This window comes from Schistocerca gregaria, chromosome 3, assembly GCF_023897955.1.
Source record: "Schistocerca gregaria isolate iqSchGreg1 chromosome 3, iqSchGreg1.2, whole genome shotgun sequence".
NCBI classification, from domain to species: domain Eukaryota; kingdom Metazoa; phylum Arthropoda; class Insecta; order Orthoptera; family Acrididae; genus Schistocerca; species Schistocerca gregaria.
Genome location: NC_064922.1, coordinates 166,829,007 through 166,854,504, shown reverse-complemented (window position 1 = coordinate 166,854,504; position 25,498 = coordinate 166,829,007). Strand labels below are relative to the sequence as shown.

General features: G+C 43.9%; 1 protein-coding gene across 2 annotated transcripts in view; it reads right to left on the bottom strand.

Moving 5' to 3' along the window:
- LOC126355778 (tyrosine-protein phosphatase Lar) overlaps window positions 1-25,498 on the bottom strand; it is a 1,814,905-nt gene that overhangs the window by 1,237,952 nt on the left and 551,455 nt on the right. For both annotated transcript variants that reach the window (XM_050006182.1, XM_050006183.1), the window contains exon 5: window positions 11,454-11,554. In XM_050006182.1, the coding sequence (XP_049862139.1) occupies window positions 11,454-11,554 (101 nt within the window). The remainder of the gene's footprint in view (window positions 1-11,453; window positions 11,555-25,498) is intronic.

Genomic DNA, 25,498 nt, shown 5'->3' with positions numbered 1-25,498 from the left:
TGAAACACACCTTGAGAAAAATTGAATTTAATATTTATTAATGAATGCCGTTGAAATGGTAACAGATATAAAAAAACTTTTAATAAACGTTCAGTAGCTTTTAATGCATATTACAACGGCGCATTCAGACTTTTCAAAAAATGTCTTTTTTTGTGATCCTCTCCCTTCCACCATTTTGTTTTTCATTTCGAAATCTGACTGACAGTGAAACATATAGCATCGTAATACCAAATTCAAACATATCTGATCAAGTGATGTAATTGTCGGAAGTGCTTCGGTGTGTAAAATCAGAGAGCATTCAGGATTTTCTTGACCCGAACAATTCTGCACTTCCTCATTACTGTACAAATTTACAATACTGTTACAACAATAATGAACAAGCAATGTCAAATTTAACACAATTAAATCCGAAAAAATTACAACCTGAAAACAAACAAAAAATACACCAAACGTAAAAACAACAAATACAACAAAAAATATTTTATTCTTCATATTATTAGTAATAGTGAGAAATTAGATACAAATATCTCTATTCACTGTAAGCGTTACCAATATGTGCCTGCTTCAGTGACAATTGTCATGTTGGATTGTTTAATAAGTATTCCCCAGATAAATATATTATAAATGCATATTTATACAACACGACAACTGTCACTGAAGCACACACTCATCAGTAGCGCTAACAGCGATATAGAGATATTTCTAGCTAATTTCTGACTAATACTTCTTAGGAATAGCACTTCATCATACGTGATTGAATTTGGTATTTGCTATTAGCCCGTCGCGCGGTATTAGGCGAGCGGTCTAGGGCGCTGCTGTCATGGACTGTGCGGCTGGTCCCGGCGGAGGTTCGAATCCTCCCTCGGGCATGGGTGTGCGTGTTTGTCCTTAGGATAATTTAGGTTAAGTAGTGTGTAAGCTTAGGGACTGATGACCTTAGCAGTTAAGTCGCATAAGATTTCACATACATTTGAACATTTTGGTATTAGCCAAACGTCGAAATGAAAAACAACACAGTGGAGGGAAGGAGATATCGAAAACACGGCTTTTTTTTCAGAAGTATGGGTGCATCGTTATAACGTACACTAAAAACCTTAGCACGTTTCTTAGGAGTAATTTCTTTCATGTGTTACTGTTTCAACGGCACTCATTCAGAAATATTTACCTCAGTTTTTTCAAGCGGGTGTTTGGCATCCTTAATGGCCGTACAAGCACGTATAAATAAATGTGTGTCTCTTATTTCGCTCTACACTACAACATATTCAAATCCCATCAAAATCGAAGTGTGTATCTTGGGTAGGTTTACTTCGTCAGTATTTCAGTATTTGCTGTAAAGTACTTCTTGCTAACCGTCTCAGAAGTTTGAAAATACCGGCGATCCCCTGAATATCAGCGGACATCCCCTAAAAACAACGTGGTCGGTCCAAACAACCATACATTTAGATGGATTAAGGAAGACGAGCTCATGACCTCCATGCTGGACAATAAACAAGCCCCTGTCCCGTAAACCGGAAAACTGGCGTTCGTGTTCACGGACGCAGCCGGGCAATGATAAATCACGAGCTGCATCGAACCAGTTTTCGACCTGAAGACCGAAACAACATCAACAACAAGGTAAATAACACAGATATTCCGGAAGCGATATTATAAAAGGCGACGGCACAAATTCAGATGGAGTTCTTTGCTCCCTCTTCAGTGATCCGTGAACGCAACACATTACCGCGTGGCGACCGCTACCATGTTCGTCAGAGGTGGAGGGGTTCGTCTAGCGGCAAACTCGCCGCCGCATAACCATCTCGCAGCCGCGAGAGAAAGCGGAGACCAGGCCGCGGCGCAAAACGCAACGCGCGCGCGCTCCGTCCGCAAATACGGCGAAACCGCGAAACTGCAAATGTGCTCGCAGAATTCAAATGAGCCTCGGCGGCCGTTTCGGAAATGTCCCGGAAAGCGCGTTCCTGCAAAATACCGAGCGTGGCGTTCAAAATCGTCCACACAGGGCCATATTCTCGATTCTAACAAAAAGACAATTACTTTCAGCAACAGACTTTTATTTCTTGTTTGTGACTAGGTTCGGACTGCGTGACTCTTTCCCATCATCCTAAACTGAAGGAAAATTTATGGCAGAACGGATCTCATTATCTTTTGCGGCTAGAGCAGTGATCTTTACGACGACATGGCTTTTACCAATTTTTAACCCAAAGTTTGCTTCGGACGACCGATCAAGGTTCTCTCAACCTCATCAACACTGATGATGCAGAGCCGCTGCACAATAAGGGTCATTTTAGAACATAGCTGTGCATTTATTTGTGAATTTCTTGTGAAAGAACAATATGTACGCTATTTAAAAACTTGAATGACTGCATAAAATACGTTTTAACGAAATAGAATTAGACAGCATAGTTCAGTGACATATGTAGTTTCAAATGATGGGAACATCTAGTCATTTGCACTGACTTACTTTTTAAAGTGCAACTCCATAAGCGTTTACAGCAAAGTATGTAACAGGTTTTAAAAATTTGGCAAGTATGCACCTAAAGTACATGGGTATACACAAAAATCAAGCAGCACCGAGAAAAAAAAAGCAAGAAATAATCATTTGGACTAAAACATTTGCCTGGTTTTAATAATAAACAAATTCACTTGACTTCGATGTCTATCCAAACTAGCTGCACTTTGCTTCTATTATTATGCCTCCTGAAACAAAGGTAGTGTTACCAAAGTTGCACAGCGTTGCTATTTTATCCATCTTTCGATATACAGCACCTTGTACTGGCCGTGTTTGCAGTTAAAAAGTTTCGTATGTGAGGTCCACCAGTTATGCAAAACACCCTTTTTCTCAGTACCCAAACATGTTTCGGCACCACTGTGCCATCATCAGTGGGTTTTCGTTTTTTTTTTTTTCAATTTATTCTGCAATGTGAACAGTTTGTTAAATGATTATAAAATTATGTGCATTTTTACTTTTGGTGTGCATGGACATTCTGGATTACTTTTGTGTTAATTACTACATGTAGCCATTTTAGTTATTAGTTATGACATCGGCGTAGCAATGAGCATGTTTTGAAGTGGAACAGATTTGTGCAAATGGCTGTGATAGTATTAACCCTTGTCACAAAGATGGCTGAAGTGTGTTTATCACACTTTTTTCAGTAGACGAATATACAAAACTGTGCACCAAAAACGGCCAGCATATACTGTTGAATACGTATGTTCACCGTCGCAAACAGGGACGCTGGCATCTACACGCAAAAACAAGACTTGATGACTCCAGTTTTATAGCTCTGACGCATACACACACGTGCTGGCAAAGTCACCAAATCTGCCGAAAACTGGCCGATTATTTTCCTATATGTACCATAAATGCACGCAAGTAATGAATGTAGGAGGAAGCACAGAATAAAGAAACCAAAGTGGCAACCAAACACGATACATAAGATAGGCGACAAATCGATAAACCCGATGCAAACGCAGAACTACGAAGGGAGGAAACGTGATTGAGTCCAAGGTCGGAAGGTTCATTTAATAGAACCATCAATGTAAATATTTTTGCAAAAATTCTAAGGAGAATGAGAAACAGGGTGATAATAGAAAAGCAAGAAATAGAAGTGGGAGCACAATTTGGTAGGATCTGGAAGACATTGCTACTTCATGCTACACATCAACAGTATTCCACTCCCTCTACAGCGATAATGAGTGAATGTAATTAAAGTCAACTTGCAACTAATGCAATAAAAGAAAAATGCCACTACTGCAGACGTCAGTTGTGAACGTGCATAAATGTTGCTTTTCCCAAATATTACATTTCATTTACACCATCGACAGAATTGTATAATTTCATCTCTTCACCCACAAATATAAGCTGTTTCAGATGAGTCTGTGCTCGAGCAGCAAACAGAATGGGAAATGCAAGTATCGAAAATAGCATCGCTGAATCAAACGCAGTGTTTTTAAAAGTCATTTTATTTATCGTCAGTCTAAAATAGTTTAAAAAAATATCATTTCCCAGTAAGAAATTAAATGCATTCATAGGTGTCTTTGGCAGAAAATGCATGTACAAGAAAGTCGTATATTTTGTTGATTCTTAACACTTATTCGCCCTTTTTCTGTAGCTAGGACAGGGGATGGCTCACACTTGGGCTACAAAACACTGACAAGTACTCAACATCATTTTGTCACGTGCACGGCGTTTTGGCAAAGTTAGACGTCACCTTACGGCCCAGACGTCCCGGGAATCGAGTTTGCGACGTTTCTGATAATGAACGTTCCTCTTCAGAAGCTGTATCATGACTATGTTTTGAATATTGTAGAATTCTTATTGAAGACAGAAATATGTTAACTTTCGAAAAACAGCGCATCGCTATAGCGATGAATCAAAATTTCAAATCTAGCAAGATATTCCTCACTGAAAAAACACATTAATGGTCGGCAAACGGCGCTCAAGACAGTCATGGTACGATCATGGATCAGTTACGAATTAATACATAAAATACAGGTTGAAACAAAGTTTTATATATCCCTTGACTGTTTTGATGCTATGGTCATGTATCTTAAATGCACTGCTATCGTTGTGGGGCATTCGTTGCTACATTTGAAATTACAACTCATTGCCATTCACATTAAAGTTCATACCTTCTTAATTATGTATATTACATGAAACTATTGTGCATTGAAGGGCACTAGAACTAATGTTCAATAGCGCTAACATCGGTTTTTGTAACTTTAGTTTTAGCCTTTACCTATTTCATACACTGCATCAGTTCACCGAAGCGGTTACCTAACGTACTAGTATGTATGACAACTCCTTTCTTCTATGTCGGGAAAAAATGTGCCGGGACTGAGACCAATCAACATCAGAAGAAAGCAAAAACATGTGAACAAAAATGTGTAAACACTTATCGCGTCTGCTTGGTTGGGTGTCTCCGGTACGGGATGTCGAAATGATGTCGGAAAACTCCACTCTAATTAAAACGATGTAGGTCTTAAATTAAATAAGCTAGCGATCACAAACTAAGTGAAAGACGTAACGCATACCAGGTTCATGACACATGATATACTTTTAGAAACTGAATGTACTGTTTTCTGATCCATTCGCTGACAACTTCTAACCACAGGTAAGTTATATTTCTTTTTCCAACAGTAAACGAGTTACACCCACGGTATGTTTCAATTTATAGACTTATTTACTTAGAACAAAACATGATGGATTAATTAATTTCACTGTCATATAATACTGCGCGCTGGAGCGCCGCAAGAAGCTGCCGGCACACCAACAAGAAAATACCACAGGAGATGACAGAGAGCGTTCACAAAACACTGATAGGCCTAGAGTCGTCGTAATTTTTATAATTAAGAACTCTGTCCCGAGTCTTTCATTTTGCTACTTTAGGCAACTGCGGTGCAAGAGGTAATCTGAGTTATAGGAAAGGCTTTCAATCTTCTGAAATACATTTGATAAATGTATACCCGTTTTGTATTCTTTTACTTCACAAATTACAATTTCCTTCCCAACACAAAGCGTAGCTTCCTCTCCAATGCAAATAACAGTTTCATTTATTAACGCGACATCATTATACGTATCTAATGCTGTTGAAAACGATGCGTGATACCATACATACAACAAAATGAAAATTATTTATCCTGAGAGTATAGATATAGATGGAACTGCGTGTTATCGATGTTCCACTTTTGGCAAAGAGGTTTCGGAAAAGTTATTCTCATTTATGACGTGTTATTTTTGACATGCTTCATATTACGAAAATGGCTGGAACAAAAAGTATTTTTTTTTCATCGCATTTAGCGTTAAAGTTTGGCCAGCATTTCAGATTTCACTCTTTCTTTCTCGCTTTATATTTCACACACATTAATGCGCATAGCAGCGGAGCATTGCAACACTGTCACAAAGAAGTAATCTATAACCAAGTTTCCACTAGGTCGCTAATCAGCAGCAATGTTTCAGCGCTATTTTTAAGGTAGTACTTGACCATCGCGACACTAACGGAGTAACGTAGCGGCACATCATCCGACACGGATGCGACTGGGTGCGGTGTCATTACAAGGCAAGTGAAACGTACACGACAAATGGCGAGAATATGCGACGTGCATCCATTTAGGAAGTCATGGGATACAACTGCAGTCATCGGTAGCACTATACACTTGAAAATAGTTGAGACCGACGAACAGCCGATTTGTTTCATTTCCGTCAAATTGATCATTCTTGCTTTTACAGCAATGAAGCGAACTTCGTGTTCAAGCTGACAGGTTTTCCTTACGTCACTTGAGCCATAAACACACTTTTTCATACACAGGAGGCTATCAACTGTTCGTTGGTCGAAAAACATCAGCTTACGCCTATTAGGCGGACGTATCATTACTGCGTTCTAGATCTTAAATCGCATACAAGTATACCTACTAGATGCAGTCCACAAGCTCCTCGTAACTGGTTGTTTCGCCTCATTTTCTCCGCGGTTCTCTCTGCAAATGAATTTGATGACTCTTCCTTACAAACGCACTCAACATTCTAGCCACAGAAATTCCTCAACAATCCATCGCAACACAATTCAGACGCAGCATTTTTTTACGTGCAATCTGCGAAACAACCAGCTACGAGGTGCACACTATACTAGACGCCAAAGACCGTCCGCAAGTCTATTTTACAAAGACATGAAGTGAGCTCCAGCAAACGTCCCAAAAAGTCTTAGAATGAAAACATTGTGCTCTGTACCAAATAGTGAAGCGTATTCTATAGTGCAATCGCGAATCACCAGTTTTTAATTATTATTATTATAATATTAAAATCAAGATTGAAAACCGCCACAAGCACTGTGTTTTCTGGGCCAGCATTAAAAAATGTTTCTACGAATCATGAAAAGAGCATTATGAGCTGTGCGATACGCAGTTCCTTGTAATTAATGCGGAAGCAATACGTATGCGATAATGAAACAGAACTAGGACTCGCTCTGTATCTTAGGTGGTATTTATGCCAAAGCTTTTAGTTGTATGAAGATTAAGTTCATGTTCAAGATTACCACCAATCGCTACGGAGCGAAAATCGACACCAACACAAAAAAATATTCTCCTCGACAGATCATCGTCGGCCAGTGACTAAGGTGCTTCACATGCCTATGGATAATGTGTTTCTTTCAGTTCGCATTTATCGAAAAAGTATTCTTCTTGAATTTATATCGCTTCTATACAAACACTAAGAAACAACACCAACTATATAAATTTATTTTGGATCTCTCACTGCGCTCACAATTCTACTTCACGTCCAGTGATTTTTTTTTTTTTTTTTCATCTCCATCTACACCTATACGATTACTCCACTATTCACAATTAAGTGCCTGGCAGAGGGTTCAAAGAACCACCTTCAAGCTATCTCTCTACCGTTCCAGTCTAGAACGACCCGCGGGAACAGCGAGCACTTAGATTTTTCTGTGCGCGTCCTGATTTCTTTTATTTTATCGTGATGATCATTTCTCACAATGTAGGTGGGTGTCAGCAGAATGTTTTCGCAATCGGAGGAGAAAACTGGTGATTGAAATTTCACGAGAAGATCCCGTCGCAACGAAAAAGGCCACGCCACGTTACGAGCCACAAAATACCTTTTTTTCCAAACTGGTTTACACGAGCATGAATCTACATGCCCATTTTAAAATCCCGACTACCAAATGAAGGACACTGACGAAGTAGTACAGGGCGTTACAATTGTGTAATACAATCCGATTTACTAACGAACGTTTTCAGGACGAATGCTCAAACTCACTTCATTTTCTAAAAGACTTTTTGAGTTCTAAATGCTCTCGGTATAGTAGTTGTGGTAATTCATTATAAAATCCGAGCTTTCGACAATATGTAACACTGTCTTCCTGAGCAATGCAAGTGTCTGGCGAAGGCTCGATATCACACAGATATAAAGCGCCCGAGTGCAACCGGACACATCATATCAAAAGTAGGGCCATGCTTCGTATTATTACGCTGACATCGACGGGGCGAATGACGTTTCATCATTGGCGCAAATGTGCTCCCGTGTTGCAGTTAACATTACTACGTCAGTTACATCTGTTTGACTCCGTTACGTCTCGACAGTCAGTCGCTTAGTGAAGACAATGATACATATTGTCTAAGGCCCTCATTTTTATACGAATTTGACGAGACCAGTAAATCTGTACCACGTAATACAACAAATCCGTCGAGAAACGCATCTTAAGTATCGAGTGCAAGCTGATAACAGCATGCGCTATCATAAGCATCTACAGATAATGTTGAGAGCAATAATGATAACCTGATGCGGCAACGACCGAACAACAGAAACAAGAAAACATCGATCGAAAATAGGGTCAAAGTGTACTCATAATCTATAACGCAGCACATAGATTATCTGACAAGGAGACGGCACGAGCGTGGGGTCCGGGATTTATCCGAAATTTTGAGTGGTGAAAGAGGACCCCTAATACCTCATGTGGTTAAAATATTAGGACGCACTACCCGGAAAATCCTGGGAAAAATCGATCCAAAGTTTCTTAGGTGCCTTATGAGTATAAAATGTTAATCCATCGCCGAGCTGCCGTGTGGCCAAGAGGTATAGGGCTCGGATTCTATTCCTCCTCTGGCACTTTTTTTCTTCTGTTTCATTTTCTTTTGTTATTCCACCAATTATTCAGAAAGTTTCCCAAACCTACATTATCTTTAACAAATTAGTTACATTAAAGAATAAAAATTATTTCCTTTTTGTCCAACAACACAATTCATGGCGGTGGGTTTTCCATTTTTCATCGTAAAGTATACAAGGAGAATCATTGGGTTTTTATTCAGAATAACAAATTCCATTGGGAAACATTCAATTTTTATACATACAATAATTATAAACAAGAACCGTAGAGGTAATTATCGTAAAAACAAAGGAATAATTTTTGCGACATTTTGCGCAACATACAAAGGCGGATTTTTTACAATCACAGGGAGTTTTCAATAAATCTGTACAAAAATATGCCCCATAACATTTACGAAAAGGCATATTGAACCATGTCGCGGAATATTTGTGACGATAACTGATGGTGAATTATAGACGGAATTTTTATACAGTCTCCCCGGGAAGTAAATTCATGACTCTCCTGTAACAATGCGCTGCAATTTTGCAAGCAACAGAAGGAAAAAAAGGTGCCAGAGGAGGAATCGAACCCGAGACCTCTGGCGTAAGGGTCCGACCGCTAACAATATAGGCCAGACGGCGGCTTGGCAGCGGACTAACATTTTACACTCATAAGGCACCTAGGAAACTTTGGATCGTTTTTCTCGGAATTTTCCGGGTAGTGCGTCCTAATATTTTAACCACGTGAGGTGTTAGGGGTCCTCTTTCACCACACAAAATTTCGAACAAATCCCGGACACCACTCCAAGCATTGCATTGGATCCTCCTTGTGAGATAAGAATATCGTAACAATATGGTACCCATTCGAAAAGTGCCGATCCGCGAAAGGTGTGGCCTGTAGCCGTGGGCGCTGACCACCCGGCACAATCGGTCTCGAGAACAGCACAGGCGGCATCGCTTCACGCCTGCAGACGGGGCCGCTCCCTAACGGCCGAGCACGTACTCGGGGCTTATTTTTACGCGTCGTGATAAAGTAACACTAACAACGCCCTTTTTAATTTCTTTTATGAGAATGCCGTAAAGGCGCAATGGGGGAAAGTAGTTGTAATAGACCGTTAACGAGCGCGTTGCGGGTCCGTTATCGCCTCGTCGTGCGCCAGCCGGCAGGCAAATTTTCCCGGAAAAAGCAAGTTGTCCAGTGAAAGAGGAGTGGCTCTGGACAAGAGTCCCCACACGCGCACAGGGCATCTGCAGGAATGCGGTCGCCCGCGTGCGTGAAACCGTGCCGCGCGTCTGCCATTCTCGAACGACTCGCACACAAACTTTCTGGATGCGCTACACCGTATACAGAGTAAAGAAGAAATAACGCGGAGGAGATCTATGGGATGGAGAACATCTGAAAAGCTGAAGTAGTTACTAACACCTGGAAGAATTCGACAGGGAGATGTGAAAAATATTTGCTAGATGTTATGTCCGGACTGTGATGTTATACAGCATTGAATCATGGCCAGTTAAAACGAAGGAAGAAAGTTATTAAGAGCGTTGTAAAATATAGCTACAGAGAACAATGGTGAAGTGGACTGACCAACTTAACAATGAAGGAGTAATGTAATGAAGGAGATTATTGCAAGCGATCAGAAAGAGGTAAAGTTCTTGGCTGAGACATATACTCCGCAGAGATAGTCTGCTATAGAGAATTATAGTGGGGAAGAGTAGAAGGAGTGAGAGGTAGACGGAAGAAGAGAATTGCACCGATAGGTGACACTAGAATAGGAAGAACATACAATGAGATGAAGATGCTCAGAAAAGGATACGACGGGGATCTTCCATTTCAAATCAGACACACAGGTATGCTGAAGAAGGAGATGTAAAGCTATGTGCGTGTTTTCCAGGCCTAGGGTTCTTACAAAATGACGAAATATACCATTATTCAGACATCACTGTTTAATGTAACCAAGTTCATGAGGTCTCGCAAGTTGAACAATATTTTAAGCTGAAGTTGGTTCGTAGTGTCAAGCGCCGAAATTTTCATTTACTTTATTTGTTGACTTTCCCGTTCTCATGTGGTATGCTTAACAGTTCATGCACGACCATTTCTTAAAGTATCACTAGACGAGTAAAAGTTTCGTCTCGACGAGGCGTTTCTATTAATTTCACCTACGTCGCCCTCTGGGAGTACTCTTAACTTGTTCACGAGCATCTAAGCTAATTAACAATATTTTTCTGTCATGTGGACAATTGCTATCTAGATTCACTAGCGATAGTTCTGGTACCTTGTTGGAGGGGTAGTAGCAAGTAAAAGAAAAAAAGAGCGAAGTCATTCCAGATTACCGTTCATCATCTCGTTCCAGTAATAATGCTGTCTGTTAGCGTCTGCAAAAGTTCAGTGTTAAAGTGAACATTTTTCGACTATTTTCTTTATATTCATTATCAGATGCTGTCTGATCATCGAATGAAGAGGGCTGAAACCATTTCAGAAACACTTAACTCAATTTTGTAGGGAATCCAGAAAGTTTGTGTTTAGCCCACTCTTAAAATATATTTTCACTTTTACAGACGGAATAAGTCCAGTAAATGAGGAAATAACCCCGGTGTGAAGTTTGTTCGTTTCGTCGCAGTTCATGAAGAAAGCTACTACACAATTTACTATCAAGGTACGTTGCAACGAACAATTAGATACTTCCGCACCATTTAGTAATAGCTGTCGTTTACGCCGGAAATAGTATGAGATTAGGTTGTTCTTCAGAATCGTGAGTCGAGCGCTACGAAGGCTGGACCAGATACTGTTCCGCAAGCAGTGTCTGGCGAGCAGAAACTGCGACGGCCTTAGCAGCTAGCGAAGAAGGGCGCTGGCGGCGACACTTACCCTCGGCGGCGACCCGAGAAAAGGCAAACACGAGTAGCAAGGCAGTGACGCAGCGGATCTGGCAACGTGGCATGGTGAGGCGACCGCCGGCCCAGCTCCACCTGTATCCGGGACAAGGAAAGAGAAAAAAATAGGAGAAAAGCATTGAAAAGGCTTAATGGGGAGGCATCTCCCCTGCGCTGCTTCCGCGCCGCTGGCGGGCCCTGGAGACTGCGAGGCGAGGCGACGACTTCACGTGGCGCCGGCTGCAGCGAGGAGCATCTCCAGGTGCGGCGTCAGGTCGCGTCCGTACGCTGCGCTACAGCTACCGTCGTCGGATTCACACGCGAAGCACTCGAATTTCAATGCACAGAATCTGAAACGGGTGGCCCTAGTAAAGGACCGACGTTAAACGGCAGGCGATACTGCTAAGCGCTAAACATTACTAATGCCCTCGAGAAAAAGGGTAGACGAGACCTCAATTTCGCGGTATCGGAACTATACAGTAGTTATTCTACCTACGCCTAACACTCGTCAACACGCGAAGTGGAACGGCACGGTATCTCGATCTATACTATCAGCGAGGGACGATTTCTTCCTATGATTCCAACAATAATTACTACGGTGTTGGTAGTCCCAAGGCAACATTCCAGACACCTTGCCAGTTCTCTCGGAAGAGCAAGAATTTTAAAGACCCCCCGAAAACCAGACTCGTGTCGTTACCCCTTAGAACTGTAGTGGGACTAGACGGGAGATAGAAACGTCAACGTGGATCGGGCAAGTGCAGCACGTGTTCAGGTGGCCTAGTGTGGCTCGCTTGTTAAAACGGAGCGACCGCGCGGCTACTGCGGTCCAGTGCTTTCCGACATACGCGGTGGCGAGGAACTGGCCGGATCGTACAGATCGGTGGGAGAGCGCTGCAGGCACAACCGCGGCGTGGCCGGCAATCCATCGTAGGAGAAGTCAGCACGGGAGGCAGCGGCGAGTGCGGGCGCGTCGCTCCTACTGGCTGAGGGGACGGCGTCAGCGTCGAAGTCGTCGTCGGCGGCGGGGGCGGCATTAACACGCGGCGGCGAGCTGCGCCCAGAGGACGGCGTGGCGGCGGCGGCGGCGGAGTCGGACGCAGGCGGCGGGGGCGGGCATGGTGCGCTTCCGGTGGGCGGCCGCTGGCGCCACGGGCGCTCGCAGAGGCGGGGGCGGCGGCAGAGGTGTGCGGGGGCGGCTCGGGGCCCGCCGGCGCCGCCGCCACGGGCTCGCTCGCGGCGCGGGCTCGCGCTCACGCGCACGCACTCACGCACGGCGGACGGCGGACGGCGCGGTGACGCAGGGGGCACGCACGCAGCGCGGGGCTCCCGGGCCGTTGAGGGTCGCGTCGCGGACTGACTGCCGCCGGCCTCGGCCGGCGCCGCCGACGCCGCGCCGCGACGCCGACACCTGAGGCCTCTGGCGGGCGCCGGCGCAAGCTGCGCGCACAGGTGGTCGCACCGCCGCCGCCCGGACGCGTTCACTGCGGCGCCCGCCATACCGTACTACGCGCATCAGTAATTCACAGGCCCCCACACCGGCTGTGCACTCTTCGCCCGCTGCTTCCGCCTGCGGGGGCCACTAGCTACCGAGGGGATGACGCCGACGCCGCCACCGCCGCCGACGCCAACCGTCCACTTGCTGCGCGGGCCTCCCGCCACCGTGTCATCGATCTTCAAACAACAAGTTGACCCTCTTATCTGCGATGCGTTTTGCTCCTCACGCCGATGAAGTGCACGGGGACTATGCAGAACTTCTCATCTCATCGAAGATTGCACTGTAAGTAATCATTGCTCATACTTACACGCTTTCGATAATTCACATATCAATTTGCTTGAATTTTCTCACGATGAGCAATTAGAAGGAGCGATCTCTTTCCCTTCGTAAAAACATTTTAATCCAAGATCGCATCAATATTTCTTTATATATACCAAGATTTACATCTGTCCTCGTTGACGTATGTCAACGCCTGTAAGCAGCTAAAGGGTGTTCATTTCACTGTAATTTCATTCTAACGAGCTGCATGGTCACCGATGGTATCTGCTCTTCAGGACATGTCCGAAAGAACAGATACCATGTTAGTATATACAGGGTGTTACAAAAAGGTACGGCTAAACTTTCAGGAGACATTCAGCACACGCAAATAAAGAAAAGATGTTATGTGGACATGTGTCCGAAAACGCTTAATTTTCATGTTAGAGCTCACTTTAGTTTCGTCAGTATGTACTGTACTTCCTCGATTCACCGCCATTTGGCCCAATTGAAGGAAGGTAATGTTGACTTCGGTGCTTGTGTTGACATGCGACTCATTGCTCTACAGTACTAGCATCAAGCACATCAGTACGTAGCATCAACAGGTTAGTGCTCATCACGAACGTGATTTTGCGGTCAGTGCAATGTTTACAAATGCGGAGTTGGCAGATGCCCATTTGATGTATGGATTAGCAGGGGGAAATAGCCGTGGCACGGTACGTTTGTATCTAGACAGATTTCCAGAAAGAAGGTGTCCCGACAGGAAGAAGTTCGAAGCAATTGATCCGCGTCTTAGGGAGCACGGAACATTCCAGCCTATGACTCGCGACAAGGCAAGACATAGAACGACGAGGACACGTGCAATGGACGAGGCAATTCTTTGTGCAGTTGGCGATAACCCTAATGTCAGCGTCAGAGAAGTTGCTGCTGTACAAGATAACGTTGACCGCGTCACTGTATGGAGAGTGCTACGGGAGAACCAGCTGTGTCCGTACCATGTACAGAGTGTGTAGGCACTATCAGTAGCTGATTGGCCTCCACGGGTACACTTCTGCGAATGGTTCATCCAACAATGTGTCAACCCTCATTTCAGTGCAAATGTTCTCTTTACGGATGAGGCTTCATTCCAACGTGATCAAATTGTAAATTTTCACAATCAACATGTGTGGGCTGACGAGAATCCGCGCGCAATTGTGCAGTCACGTCATCAACACAGATTTTCTGCGAACGTTTGGGCAGGCATTGTTGGGGATGTCTTGATTGGGCCCCATGTTCTTCCACCTACGCTCAATGGAGCACGTTATCATGATTTCATACGGGATATTCTACCTGTGTTGCTAGAACATGTGCCTTTACAAGTACGAGACATGTGGTTCATGCACGATGGAGAACCTGCACATTTCAGTCGAAGTGTTTGTACGCTTCTCAACAACAGATTCGGTGACCGACGGATTGGTAGAGGCGGACCAATTCCATGGCCTCCACGCTCTCCTGACCTCAACCCTCTTTCATTTATGGGGGCATTTGAAAGCTCTTGTCTACGCAACCCCGGTACTAAATGTACAGACTCTTCGTGATCGTATTGTGGACGCCTGTGATACAATACGCCATTCTCCAGGGCTGCATCATCGCATCAGGGATTCCATGCGACGGAGGGTGGATGCATGTATCCTCGCTAACGAAGGACATTTTGAACATTTCCTGTAACAAAGTGTTTGAAGTCACGCTGGTATGTTCTGTTGCTGTGATTTGAAGGGAATTAACAAAATGAGCTCTAACATGGAAAGTATGTCCGCATAACATATTTTCTTTCTTTGTGTGTGAGGAATGTTTCCTGAAAGTTTGACCGTACCTTTTTGGAACACCCTGTATACAGTTAAGGCTCACCGGCCCCTTGACCATCTTCTTCTTCTGTGCGAATGCAAAAACAGAGCCCGAACTCTTACGGGAATCGGCAACGCGCCTCGAGTAGTGAGTATAATGGGCGGGGGCACTACGAATGTAGTGCGGGACAATACGTTGAGAATGTGGGTTTCGCGGCAGGCGTGCCAGAAATAAATCCCTGCAGTCGAGCTATCCTCTGTATCCTCGATGGCTCAGATAGTTATGCCGGCACAGCAGCTCAGCGTGTTCGGTCAGAGGGATAGCTGCCCTCTGTAGTAAAAAAACTGAGTTAATGGATCAACAACGAACTGAAACAGGTGTTTTTCGACGTCCGCCCAGAGCAGACACAACGAACGATAAAAATGAGATAAAAAATATGGATAGAGCGTCTGCAATGTAAGCAGGAGATCCCGGGTTCGAGTCCCGGTCGGGGCACACATTTTCATCTGTCTCCGTTGACATATGTCAACGCCTGTAAGCAGCTAATTGTAATATTTCTTTAGTTACAAACAACCCGTTTCGACTTCGCTGTCATTTTCAGGTCTTAAAAAATGTATGTTATAAAATGTGTTTACTCTGCGTTGAACGTAACCCCTAGCTGTAATGTAGATAAAATGTAGCACATAACATAAAGGAATGTTATAAACAAAACATTTAAACTCGAGAAGAACCTTGTGAACATGGCCATGTCCGTTTACGTAGCGCTCACAGATGATTGTTACTTCCTTATAGGCCGTCAAAGGTGGTTCAAATCGCTCTGAGCACAATGGGACTTAACATCTGTGCTCATCAGTCCCCTAGAACTTAGAACTACTTAAACATAACTAACCTAAAGACATCACACACATCCATGCCCGAGGCAGGATTCGAACCTGCGACCTTAGCGGTCACGCGGTTCCAGACTGAAGCGCCTAGAACCGTGCGGCCACACCGGCCGGCCGTCTAAGGTGGATCTTCAATAATTAGAACATGTACAGCTAACGTTAAAAGATGTACTACTGTGGGCTTCATTGTATAATGTGTTTTTATGATAGCCGTGCGGTTCTATGCGCTTCAGTTCGGAACCGTCCGACTACTACGGTCACACGTTCGAATCCTGCCTCGGGCATGGATGTATGTGATCTCCACGGGTTAGTTGCCAGCCGGTGCGGCCGAGCAGTTCTAGACGCTTCAGTCTGGAACCGCGCGACCGCTACGGTCGCAGGTTCCAACCCTACCTCGGGCATGGATGTATGTGATGTCCTTAGGTTAGTTAGGTTTAAGTAGTTCTAAGTTCTAGGGGACTGATGACCTCAGATGTTGAGTCCCATAGTGTTCAGAGCCATTTTGAACCTTAGGTTAGTTAGGTTTAAGTAGTTTTAAGTTCTAGGGGGACTGATGACCTCAGTTGTTAATTCCCATAGTGCTCACAGCCATTTGAACCATTTTTTTTTGTTTTTATGATGTAACAATCATCTGTGAGTGCTACGTATACAGACATGGCCACGTGCACAAGCTGCTTCTTGGATCTACACGTTTTATTTACGACAAACCATCATTTTATGTACTACATTTTATCTGCATGACATCTTGGCGTGAGGTCCAGCTCAAAAGGGACACATTTTATACTATAAAGTTTTGAAGACCTGAAGATGGCAGCTACTTCCGCTTTGCTTCAGGCTGTGCCGCGGCCGCTGGGTTGTGTAGGGTTTACTCAGGAGCATTTCCTACTTCTCTCTAGGGGGTGGGTTTGTGTGTAACATCTTTATGTGCTTGTGTGTCTTGGGTGTGAGCGGGCACGAATTATCTCCTGTCTTTGGTGCCGATTCCGTCTTATTTCGGATTATTTACATTACCGTTCCAGCATGGCAGCGGGTCACGCATAGCGTTCCCTTGGCTGATGCGGCGCTCCAAGGTTTCGTATCAGGGGATTGGCGGAAGTTCCAGTCCTGGTGTAGAATCTTCGTGCTATCTGTTGATGTCGTTGTGGCACTTCCAGTTCATCTGCGGCCTCATGGATGTACCGGTGCGGGAACTGCGGGGGAACGTGGAAAACACGACGAAGTACCTTATTTTGTAGCGACTGAAGGCGCTGAAGATGTGTCTTTGCCGTGTTGCCCCATACCTCGCAGGCAAAGTCTGTCGAAATACGTAGTTTGTAAATAAAAAAAATATGTACGCAGTCTTGGTTTTAGCAAGTAATATAGCAAACTCCCGGGTTAATGTAGGGCAGAGACTACACCGAGAACCGAAAAACAACAATGATCCAAAATTACATTTTTTCAGGAAACTGCAATTCACCTTATCTACAGAGCACGGTTCATGCCACATTTCAAAGCCCACTGCTTTACTTACACGTTAGTCGCCCGAAACGGACCACTTATTTACGAAATTACACTTCAAACACTTCGTACCGCTTGCTGTTAGTTCACTTTTGGGAAACAACAGTTCACTTTCTTTCCAGGTCCTGATTTTCAATCACTTATGTCCTGAAGACGTACCTCATTCGTTATATTCAAAGGAATTTTGTCCTGCATACATTTCACTACGTGTGCGCTTTAAAAGAGCATTCGCGTACATAGGGATACAATCTAAACTAAAATATTCATTCGAATTATAACGCAAAATTTCAAGTTTGGGTTCTTCCTTTTTTCCCCAAATCGACGACCTATGTACGAGTAATCTGCAGAATTTGGAGATCAAATAATCGTAAGCTTGCTGTACTTCACATAATTATTTCATGTGAGTCATGCCTTGTCTCTGGATGGTGTTAATTCCCCATGATGGAAGTCAGGCATCCGAATTAGAGCTTTTGGTCCAGATGCCTGTGATGAGAGCGGGTTTCTAGATGATCGTATATTCCCCGAGTGCACAGTGCCTACGAGATGGTATTTTTCTCTATTCCATTCCTGTATGAAATGAGGAAAAATCTGTCTTCCGCACGCTCCCATGTTTTGTTGGAATCTTCATGCCGAAGAACGATTTGATGCAGCTCTCCATGCTACTCTATCCTCTGCAAGCTTCATTATCTCTGCTTAACTACTTCAGCATGTTCGCTATAGTATAGCCTTTGTCATCCTCTAAAAATTTAACCCTTCATTCTTCCGTTCGCTAGCAAATTAATTGTTGTTTGATGTCCCAGGACGCATCTTCTTCCCAAGTTATAGTATAAAGCTCTCGTGTTTTCAATCCGTTTGAGTACCTCTACATCTGTCAACGGATGTACCCATTCACTCTTCTGCAGCACCATATTTCAGAACTTTCTATTCTGTTCTTGTCTGTACCGCTTATTTTCCAGCTTTTACTTGTACTAGTGGTACGCTCCTGACACATCCTCCCAGGGACGGGTCCTGACACGAATATATGACATTATAGTAGTTTTATTTTGCAGAAAAATTGTCTTGTTACTGCCAGTTAGTCTTTTACAGCCTTTAAATTCTGCCGTCGTTAGCTATTTTGCTGCCTAAATGGCAAAACCATCTATTACATTCTTTCCTAAATTTATTCTTTCAGCGTCACCTGATTTAATTCAAATACAGTCATTTCTCTTGTTTTACTTTTCTGATGTTCAGCGTAGAACTTCCTTTCAGGACACGGTTTATTTTGTTCATCTTACTTTTCATGTCCTTTGCCGTCTCGGAAAGAATTAAAATGTCTTCAGTGAACCTTGAAGTTTTTATTACTCCCCCAAGAACTTTTAATCTGTTTTTTTTTTTTTTTAATTTCTCCCTGTTTCCTTTACTGCTTGTTCTGTTTATAGAATGAGTAATATGAGGCATTAGCTACATTCCTGTCTCGCTCCTTTATCTCTACTGCGGCCTCCTTTTAATCTCCTGGGACTCATATCACTACAGAAATTCTTAAGCGATGTACTTGATGTAGGTTCCAATGGCTCTAAGCACTATGGGACTTAACATCTGAGGTCATCAGTCCCCTAGACTTAGAACTACGTAAACATAACTAACCTATGGACATCACACACATCCATGCCCGAGGCGAGATTCGAACCTGCGACCGTAGCAGCAGCGCGGTTTCGGACTGAGGCACCTAGAACCGCTCGGACACTTGATGTAGGCATCTAAATTGTTTGACAATGTACCTCGGTAATGTTTCTAGAAATTTACCCTACTGAGATTCGTAGACCAACGTTGCCTTTCCTGCGACAATAATTGATTATATTGCTTGAGCATTTGAGTTAGTTTATCGTATGAGTTACACCAACCTGCCATGATCCTCTCTAAATTTCTTAATGGTTTGGTAGTACGTGTACAGTTATCTCCTTAAATACGGGGACGATACTACTCACTGTCCGCACTAGGATGTTGAATATGATCTCTTTAGCACTTTTATAGAACTGTTCCAGCAAATGCAAGTGTTCCACCGCCTTACTCAGTACCAATTTCACGTGATAATCCTATCTCAAATCACTTCGCAATATTATTATCATGTATGCACAGGATGTGAAAAGCTCTTAATGTTTAACAGCCATACTATGATTAGATATCTTCCGGATCTTTTTCTTCTTTTTGGACTTGTCACTGCATTAAAGAGTGTTACAATTCGCTGCAGCAAGTAGCAACACTGCCTACGTCATTCTGCAGTTCCTTAGTAATCCAACGATGATACTTTCCTGTTGACAGTAGCATCTAAATCGAACCATCCGCGAGGGCTACTGAGGCAACCTGATAATCATCTACTAATATATAGAGAACATTACTACTCACATTAACCTTCGTTTTTGTGTTTCTGATGATTAGAGGAAAAACAGGTATCTGGTCGTAGTCTACTTGTCCCAAATAGCACCGAAAGGTCTGTCTAGCTTAAAGCCGCCAATGGACGATTTGCTAATTGCCTGCACTGTATGATATGTGCAGAGCGGAGTGGAATTTAATCCACGACACTGGCTCAAATGACTCTAAGCACTATGGGACTTAACATCTGAGATCAGCAGTCCCCTAGAACCTAGAACTACTTAAACCTAACTAACCTAAGGACATCACACACATCCATGTCGGAGGCACGATTCGAACCTGCGACTTCAACAGTCGCGTGGTTCCGGACTGAAGCGCCTAAACCGCACGGTCACAGTGGCCGGCTCAGGACACTGGCAAACAACTTGATGATAAGAAAATGTACGCCAACGCATTCAGTTTCTTCTTCTTGCCAACCAAACGTAAGTGCTGAATATTTCTTCCACTTCTAGGATCCGAACTTCGAGAAGGGTCCTGGATGTACCTCTCACCATTTGAGGGTACGTCCAGCATTTTCGAACATGTGTGTTTTGGTGATCCAGAGTTACGGTGTGGGGAGGCATAATGTTTCTTTATTACACAGTAACTTCATTTTGTCACGTAGTACTTCACGAGTTAGGTCTCGGTGAATTTCCGATGTTATCCACAATGTCATTTATGGATTTTGTTAACAGCAACGGTCCCACGACACTCCTCTGCCGCACACCTGAAATCACTCTTACTTCGGAAGACATCTCTCCATTGAGAATGACATGCTGCGTTCTGTAATCTAGGAACTCTTCAATCCAATCACACAATTTGTCTGATAGTCGATATGGTCTTACCTTGTCCATTACACGACTGTGGGGAACTGTATCGAACGCCTTGCGGAAGTAGATATCGAAATACATGACAGAGAGATAGAAAAACAACTAACATCGCTCAATAGAGGAAAGGCCGCTGGACGTGATGGTATACCAGTTCGATTTTACACAGAGTACGCGAAGGAACTAGCGCCGCTTCTTGCAGAGGTGTACCGTAGGTCTGTAGAAGAGCGTAGCGTTCCAAAGGATTGGAAAAGGGCACAGGTCATCCCCGTTTTGAAGAAGAAATGTCGTGTTGTTCCTGGTGCTTTTGAGAAGGACCGAGCTAGCCCGAGAGAGACCGAGCCGTGACCCGCACACCTTGCACGCGTTAAGTTTGGCACGCCGTGGCAGGCCCTGGTGTAGAGGAAAGCTGAGTCATAACTGAAGATGGTGGGTGCAGGTGGTGCTCTGAGATGAAGAGGTTGCTACATGACACCGCATCAAACCAGTCAGAACGTCAGTGGAAGAAATGCTGCACTGATTTGTATTTCGCACGGATATGAAGAGAAATCTGTAGCGCCCTTGACGACAACTACTTATGTAACTGTCGGTCAGTATATTCAGTTACATGACCTTCGCTTATCTCTGTGACGATGTGAGAAGCTGAACTGCACTAATTTCGCTACGCACTTTTCAGTATACCTAGCATACGGTGAGTTGCACAAAGAAAGAATTTTCGCTTATGAAGTACCTGGGGGTCGGGGTTAACCCAGAGCGGCGAGGATAGCGCCTGCGAAGACGGGGTGCGGGCGGCGGTGGCCATAAAGCGGAACAATACGGCCGCAAGCGACAAGTAGAGAGCGGCACGGCCCGCGCCGGCGGATGGCCAATCCCGCGCCACGGTTACGACGCCTCCCGCCAGTCGCGACCCCTCACATCTCGTTAGCGCGTTTTATGAATACTCACGAGGCGTCGGGCGCCTGTGCTTCTTCTAAGAAACCGGATAACGATGCGCCGCGAATAGTTTTCTTCGCGGTTTGTAGCTTTCGCACTTGGTTTATTTGCCACTCGGCTTCGCATTCCTGTCGGACACACTGACAGGAATCCCAAGTATACCTTATTTTGCAGTCTCTTTCCTTTTACTGTTTAAATTCTGTTCTTTTTGAACTTTAACGTCATGCCACTGACGAGTCTGTCAAAAACGGAGCAGCGGTTTGGAAGGCCACATAAGACAACATGAATCAACAGTACGTCTTCTCAATATGGTAAACATAGATCGCTCGAACTAAGCAGGAATTTAAGCTCCGCTCATCTTGAACAGCTGTACTTCTTGTGCGACCTTAACTTTTCCCGGCGAATTGAATGTTACGGGTTGCTGCCGGGTGACATGGTCGACCACCGCCCATATTTCGACAGGAGCCCACCCTGCCATTCTCAAGGCATAACTGCAAGGAGGAACCAGGAAACAAGGAAGATACCATACACAGAACAAGTGTCAACACAAACAAAGATAACCAACACCAGAAATATCGATAGTGACTATTAATCAACAGCTGAGGTAGCACTAATACCGTCCCTCTGTTTTTTTAATGAGAGACAGATCCGCATTCCATGTAGTAATTTAAACAAAATCCACCATCTCTGTTTATAAGGTTGCTAGATTGATTTCAACAGCTTCCTTAATAACACCATCTCAATAGCTGGACGTGCAAGCCAGAATCTTCGTGTTGTATTCCACAGGATGACCGGTGTTAAGGCAATGTTCTACAATAGCGGATTTGCTCGCCTCTTGTAAGGCTGTGTGACGCTTATGTTCAATACACCGGTCTTCCACAGTCCTGATTGTCTGACCAATATATGACATGCCACAACTGCAAGGAATACGATAGACACCAGCCTTACGCAAACCAAGATTATCTTTTGCGGACGCCAACAGCGCCTTAATCTTAGAAGGTGGTCGAAAAACACATTTCATATCATATTTCCGCAAAATAGGGCCAATCCTGTTGGAAATGCTTCCTGCGTAAGGTAAAAAGGCCGTAGACTTAGGTGCCACTTCGTTGCTATCGTCACTCACCCGTTGCACAGAAGGCTGACAGCGCAACGCACGTTTGATCTGCTTCTCACTATAGCCATTCTGACGAAAGGTGACTTCGAGGTGTGATAGCTCAGCTGCCAAACTTTCAGGGTCTGAGATAACGTGGGCCCTGTGAACCAAGGTACGAAGCACTCCTTCACGCTGAGCTGGATTGTGCCAACTATCAACTCGCAGATACAAGTCAGTGTGAGCAGGCTTACTACAAACAGAATGTCCCAAAGTACCATCAGTCTTCCTTCTGACCAACACATCAAGGAGGGGAAGGCATCCAATCTTTTCCACCTCCATATAAACAGAGATAGTGGATTTTGTTTAAACGCTGCTTGGAATCCGGCTCTGTCTCTCATTAAAAAACAGAGGGGCAGAATTAGTGCTACCTCACCTGTTGATTAATAGTCACTATCGATATTTCTGATGTTGGTTATCTTTGTTTGTGTTGACACTTGTTCTGTGTATTTCTTCCTTGTTTCTCCTCTGTGAACCGAGGTATTAAATTCCCTTGCACAGTGCTTTCTCCTTGCAACTGTGCCTTGAGAATGGCAGGGTGTGCTCCTGTCACAATATCGGCGGTGGTTGACGACGTCACCCGGCAGCAAACCCGTAACTTATTTGAGCTGTTCTTCTTGTTTGAAAGGCGGTAGACTACAGGCGCACTACTGAAAGAGGATTAAGAACATTCATCGACAGCGAATTACACAAATCTTGCTTATGAAGCACTATTGTGTCAACATAGCTACCGCCGTATTACAAGCTTATTGTTTGCAACAGGCACACGCGGGACAAAATCCTACAATCATTTGTTAGACTCTAAAGGAGGATTCCGAGCAAATAAATCCATAAGGAGCACTTGTCTGTTGCGATATGGCTCTGCCTCAAGCCTAGCTCACTGAACTCATTCTCTGATTTATACAGGCACAATGACCAGAGAGTAGACAACGGTAAATGGGGAAAAAACCAGTTTCCATCTATCGTGAAACTACCACGCGCAAATTGTTCCCCACGTCTTGACAACGAGAAACAGGACTCCACTAATTTCGTCTGTTGTAAATTTCACATTAATCACTACGTGATGATGTAGAAGCAGTTGATCCTTCTGCAAATCCATAAACAATCGCATACCGATAGTCTATAAATACGCAGTTTACACTCCTCGCAACAACACTTCACACATATAGAGCGGCTGACCATCTGTTTCGAGAGGAGTACTTTTGTTGTCTGTGTAAAGACGAATGCGCTCGTTAAGACATTAGACTGTGTGAGTAGGTTGCGAGTGCGCCCTGTGACAGAATGCCGGTAATCTATCGACGGCTGACAACTTCAAAGAAGAGCGATACACAGCCATCTTTTCCTTTATTTTGAAGTTCACGTCTCTGTATATGTTCGAATAGCTCTGTCGATGTCTCTGTCCAAAGGTGGTAACATGAATGGATCATCGATTTGGCAATAGAAATGTCTCGCCTTCAAACAGACTGCCAGAACTCCTAATATTCCCATGACTAGAACAGATGTGAAGCAAAATACTGCATAGAATATATTATGTACAGCTAACTACGAGATTACAGTCGATGTAGTCAGATAAAACGTTTTATCTTTTCAGTAATTAGCTGTAATTGCCTGCTGTTTTAACTCAAAACTTCTTTTTTTTCGAAAAACGTGAAGTGTATCATAAGGACCACAAGCTTGACTTCTGACTGAGCATAGAGACGCGTAATATGTGAGACATGCGCCTGACAGTGCCTTGTAAGCTCGTTAAGTGTCTTGGAAAATGCAACGCCAAGGAGACACCTGGAGGAAATCAACATAAAAAGGAATGAGGTCCCAGTATTAATCTGAGTTTATTGTTGCTCCGTGCTTCGTTTCAGTACTGGACGAAGACCGTACACGACTGTCGTTAAACAACGTTTTGTTGCACATCAGACGTTGAACGCGAGATCAGATAACCGTTTACGTTAACGCCCAGAGAATGAAGTTGGTCGTACACAGCAATGTGGAACGTAGCGAACTGGGTTATGAAAATTAAGTGTAAAAGATCGTCTGAAATGTACGGATTTCCGCTAAACTGCGTCTAAATACAGAAGATAAATGGCCTCTCTACTTACCACGTCGATAATAATGACACAAGTCCTCAGGTTCCCGTGAGCGAATAATGTCTGTCACTGATCTGCCGCTATTGCCACAATGCTCATAAATAATCAGAGGACAAAATTTCTGTAGATAAGAACGGTCCAATCTCGGCCGGGCCGTAAATTTTCTCCCTTCGGGGATGGGTGTTGTGTTGCCCTGCGTATTGTTATAACTGACACGAACATTTCTTGCATGGCGTCACATGATAAGACTAAGCCTACGTAACTTCGTATCAGAGTATGGCTTGGCCCTAATGAATATTCTTCTGAGTTGCCCAAGAACACGGTAGTATCGTCTTTGCACTGTTGCGATAGCTTAAGAAAAATAAAAAATAAAGAGAGAGAGAGAGAGAGAGAGAGAGAGAGAGAGAGAGAGAGAGAGAGAGAGAGAGAGAAGAAAGGTCAAAGCGTTGCGTACGCATTGGGAACGAACGCTTTACTTATATCTCTCTTCGGAGTATTTGTCTGGTCCTCAATGTGACACTTTCTGAGACACGGACTTTTTTTATACAGACGAAAACTTGATCCCTCTCCCACTTGAGTCACGGGCTTCATCCCTTGGTTAGCTCTTCCCTCTAGTCCCCAAGCTGTATTAGCCCAACAGAAGAGCATTATTACACTGACGTTAAATCTCACACGGCTGGTATTATCAGCCTGCACGACCATCTTT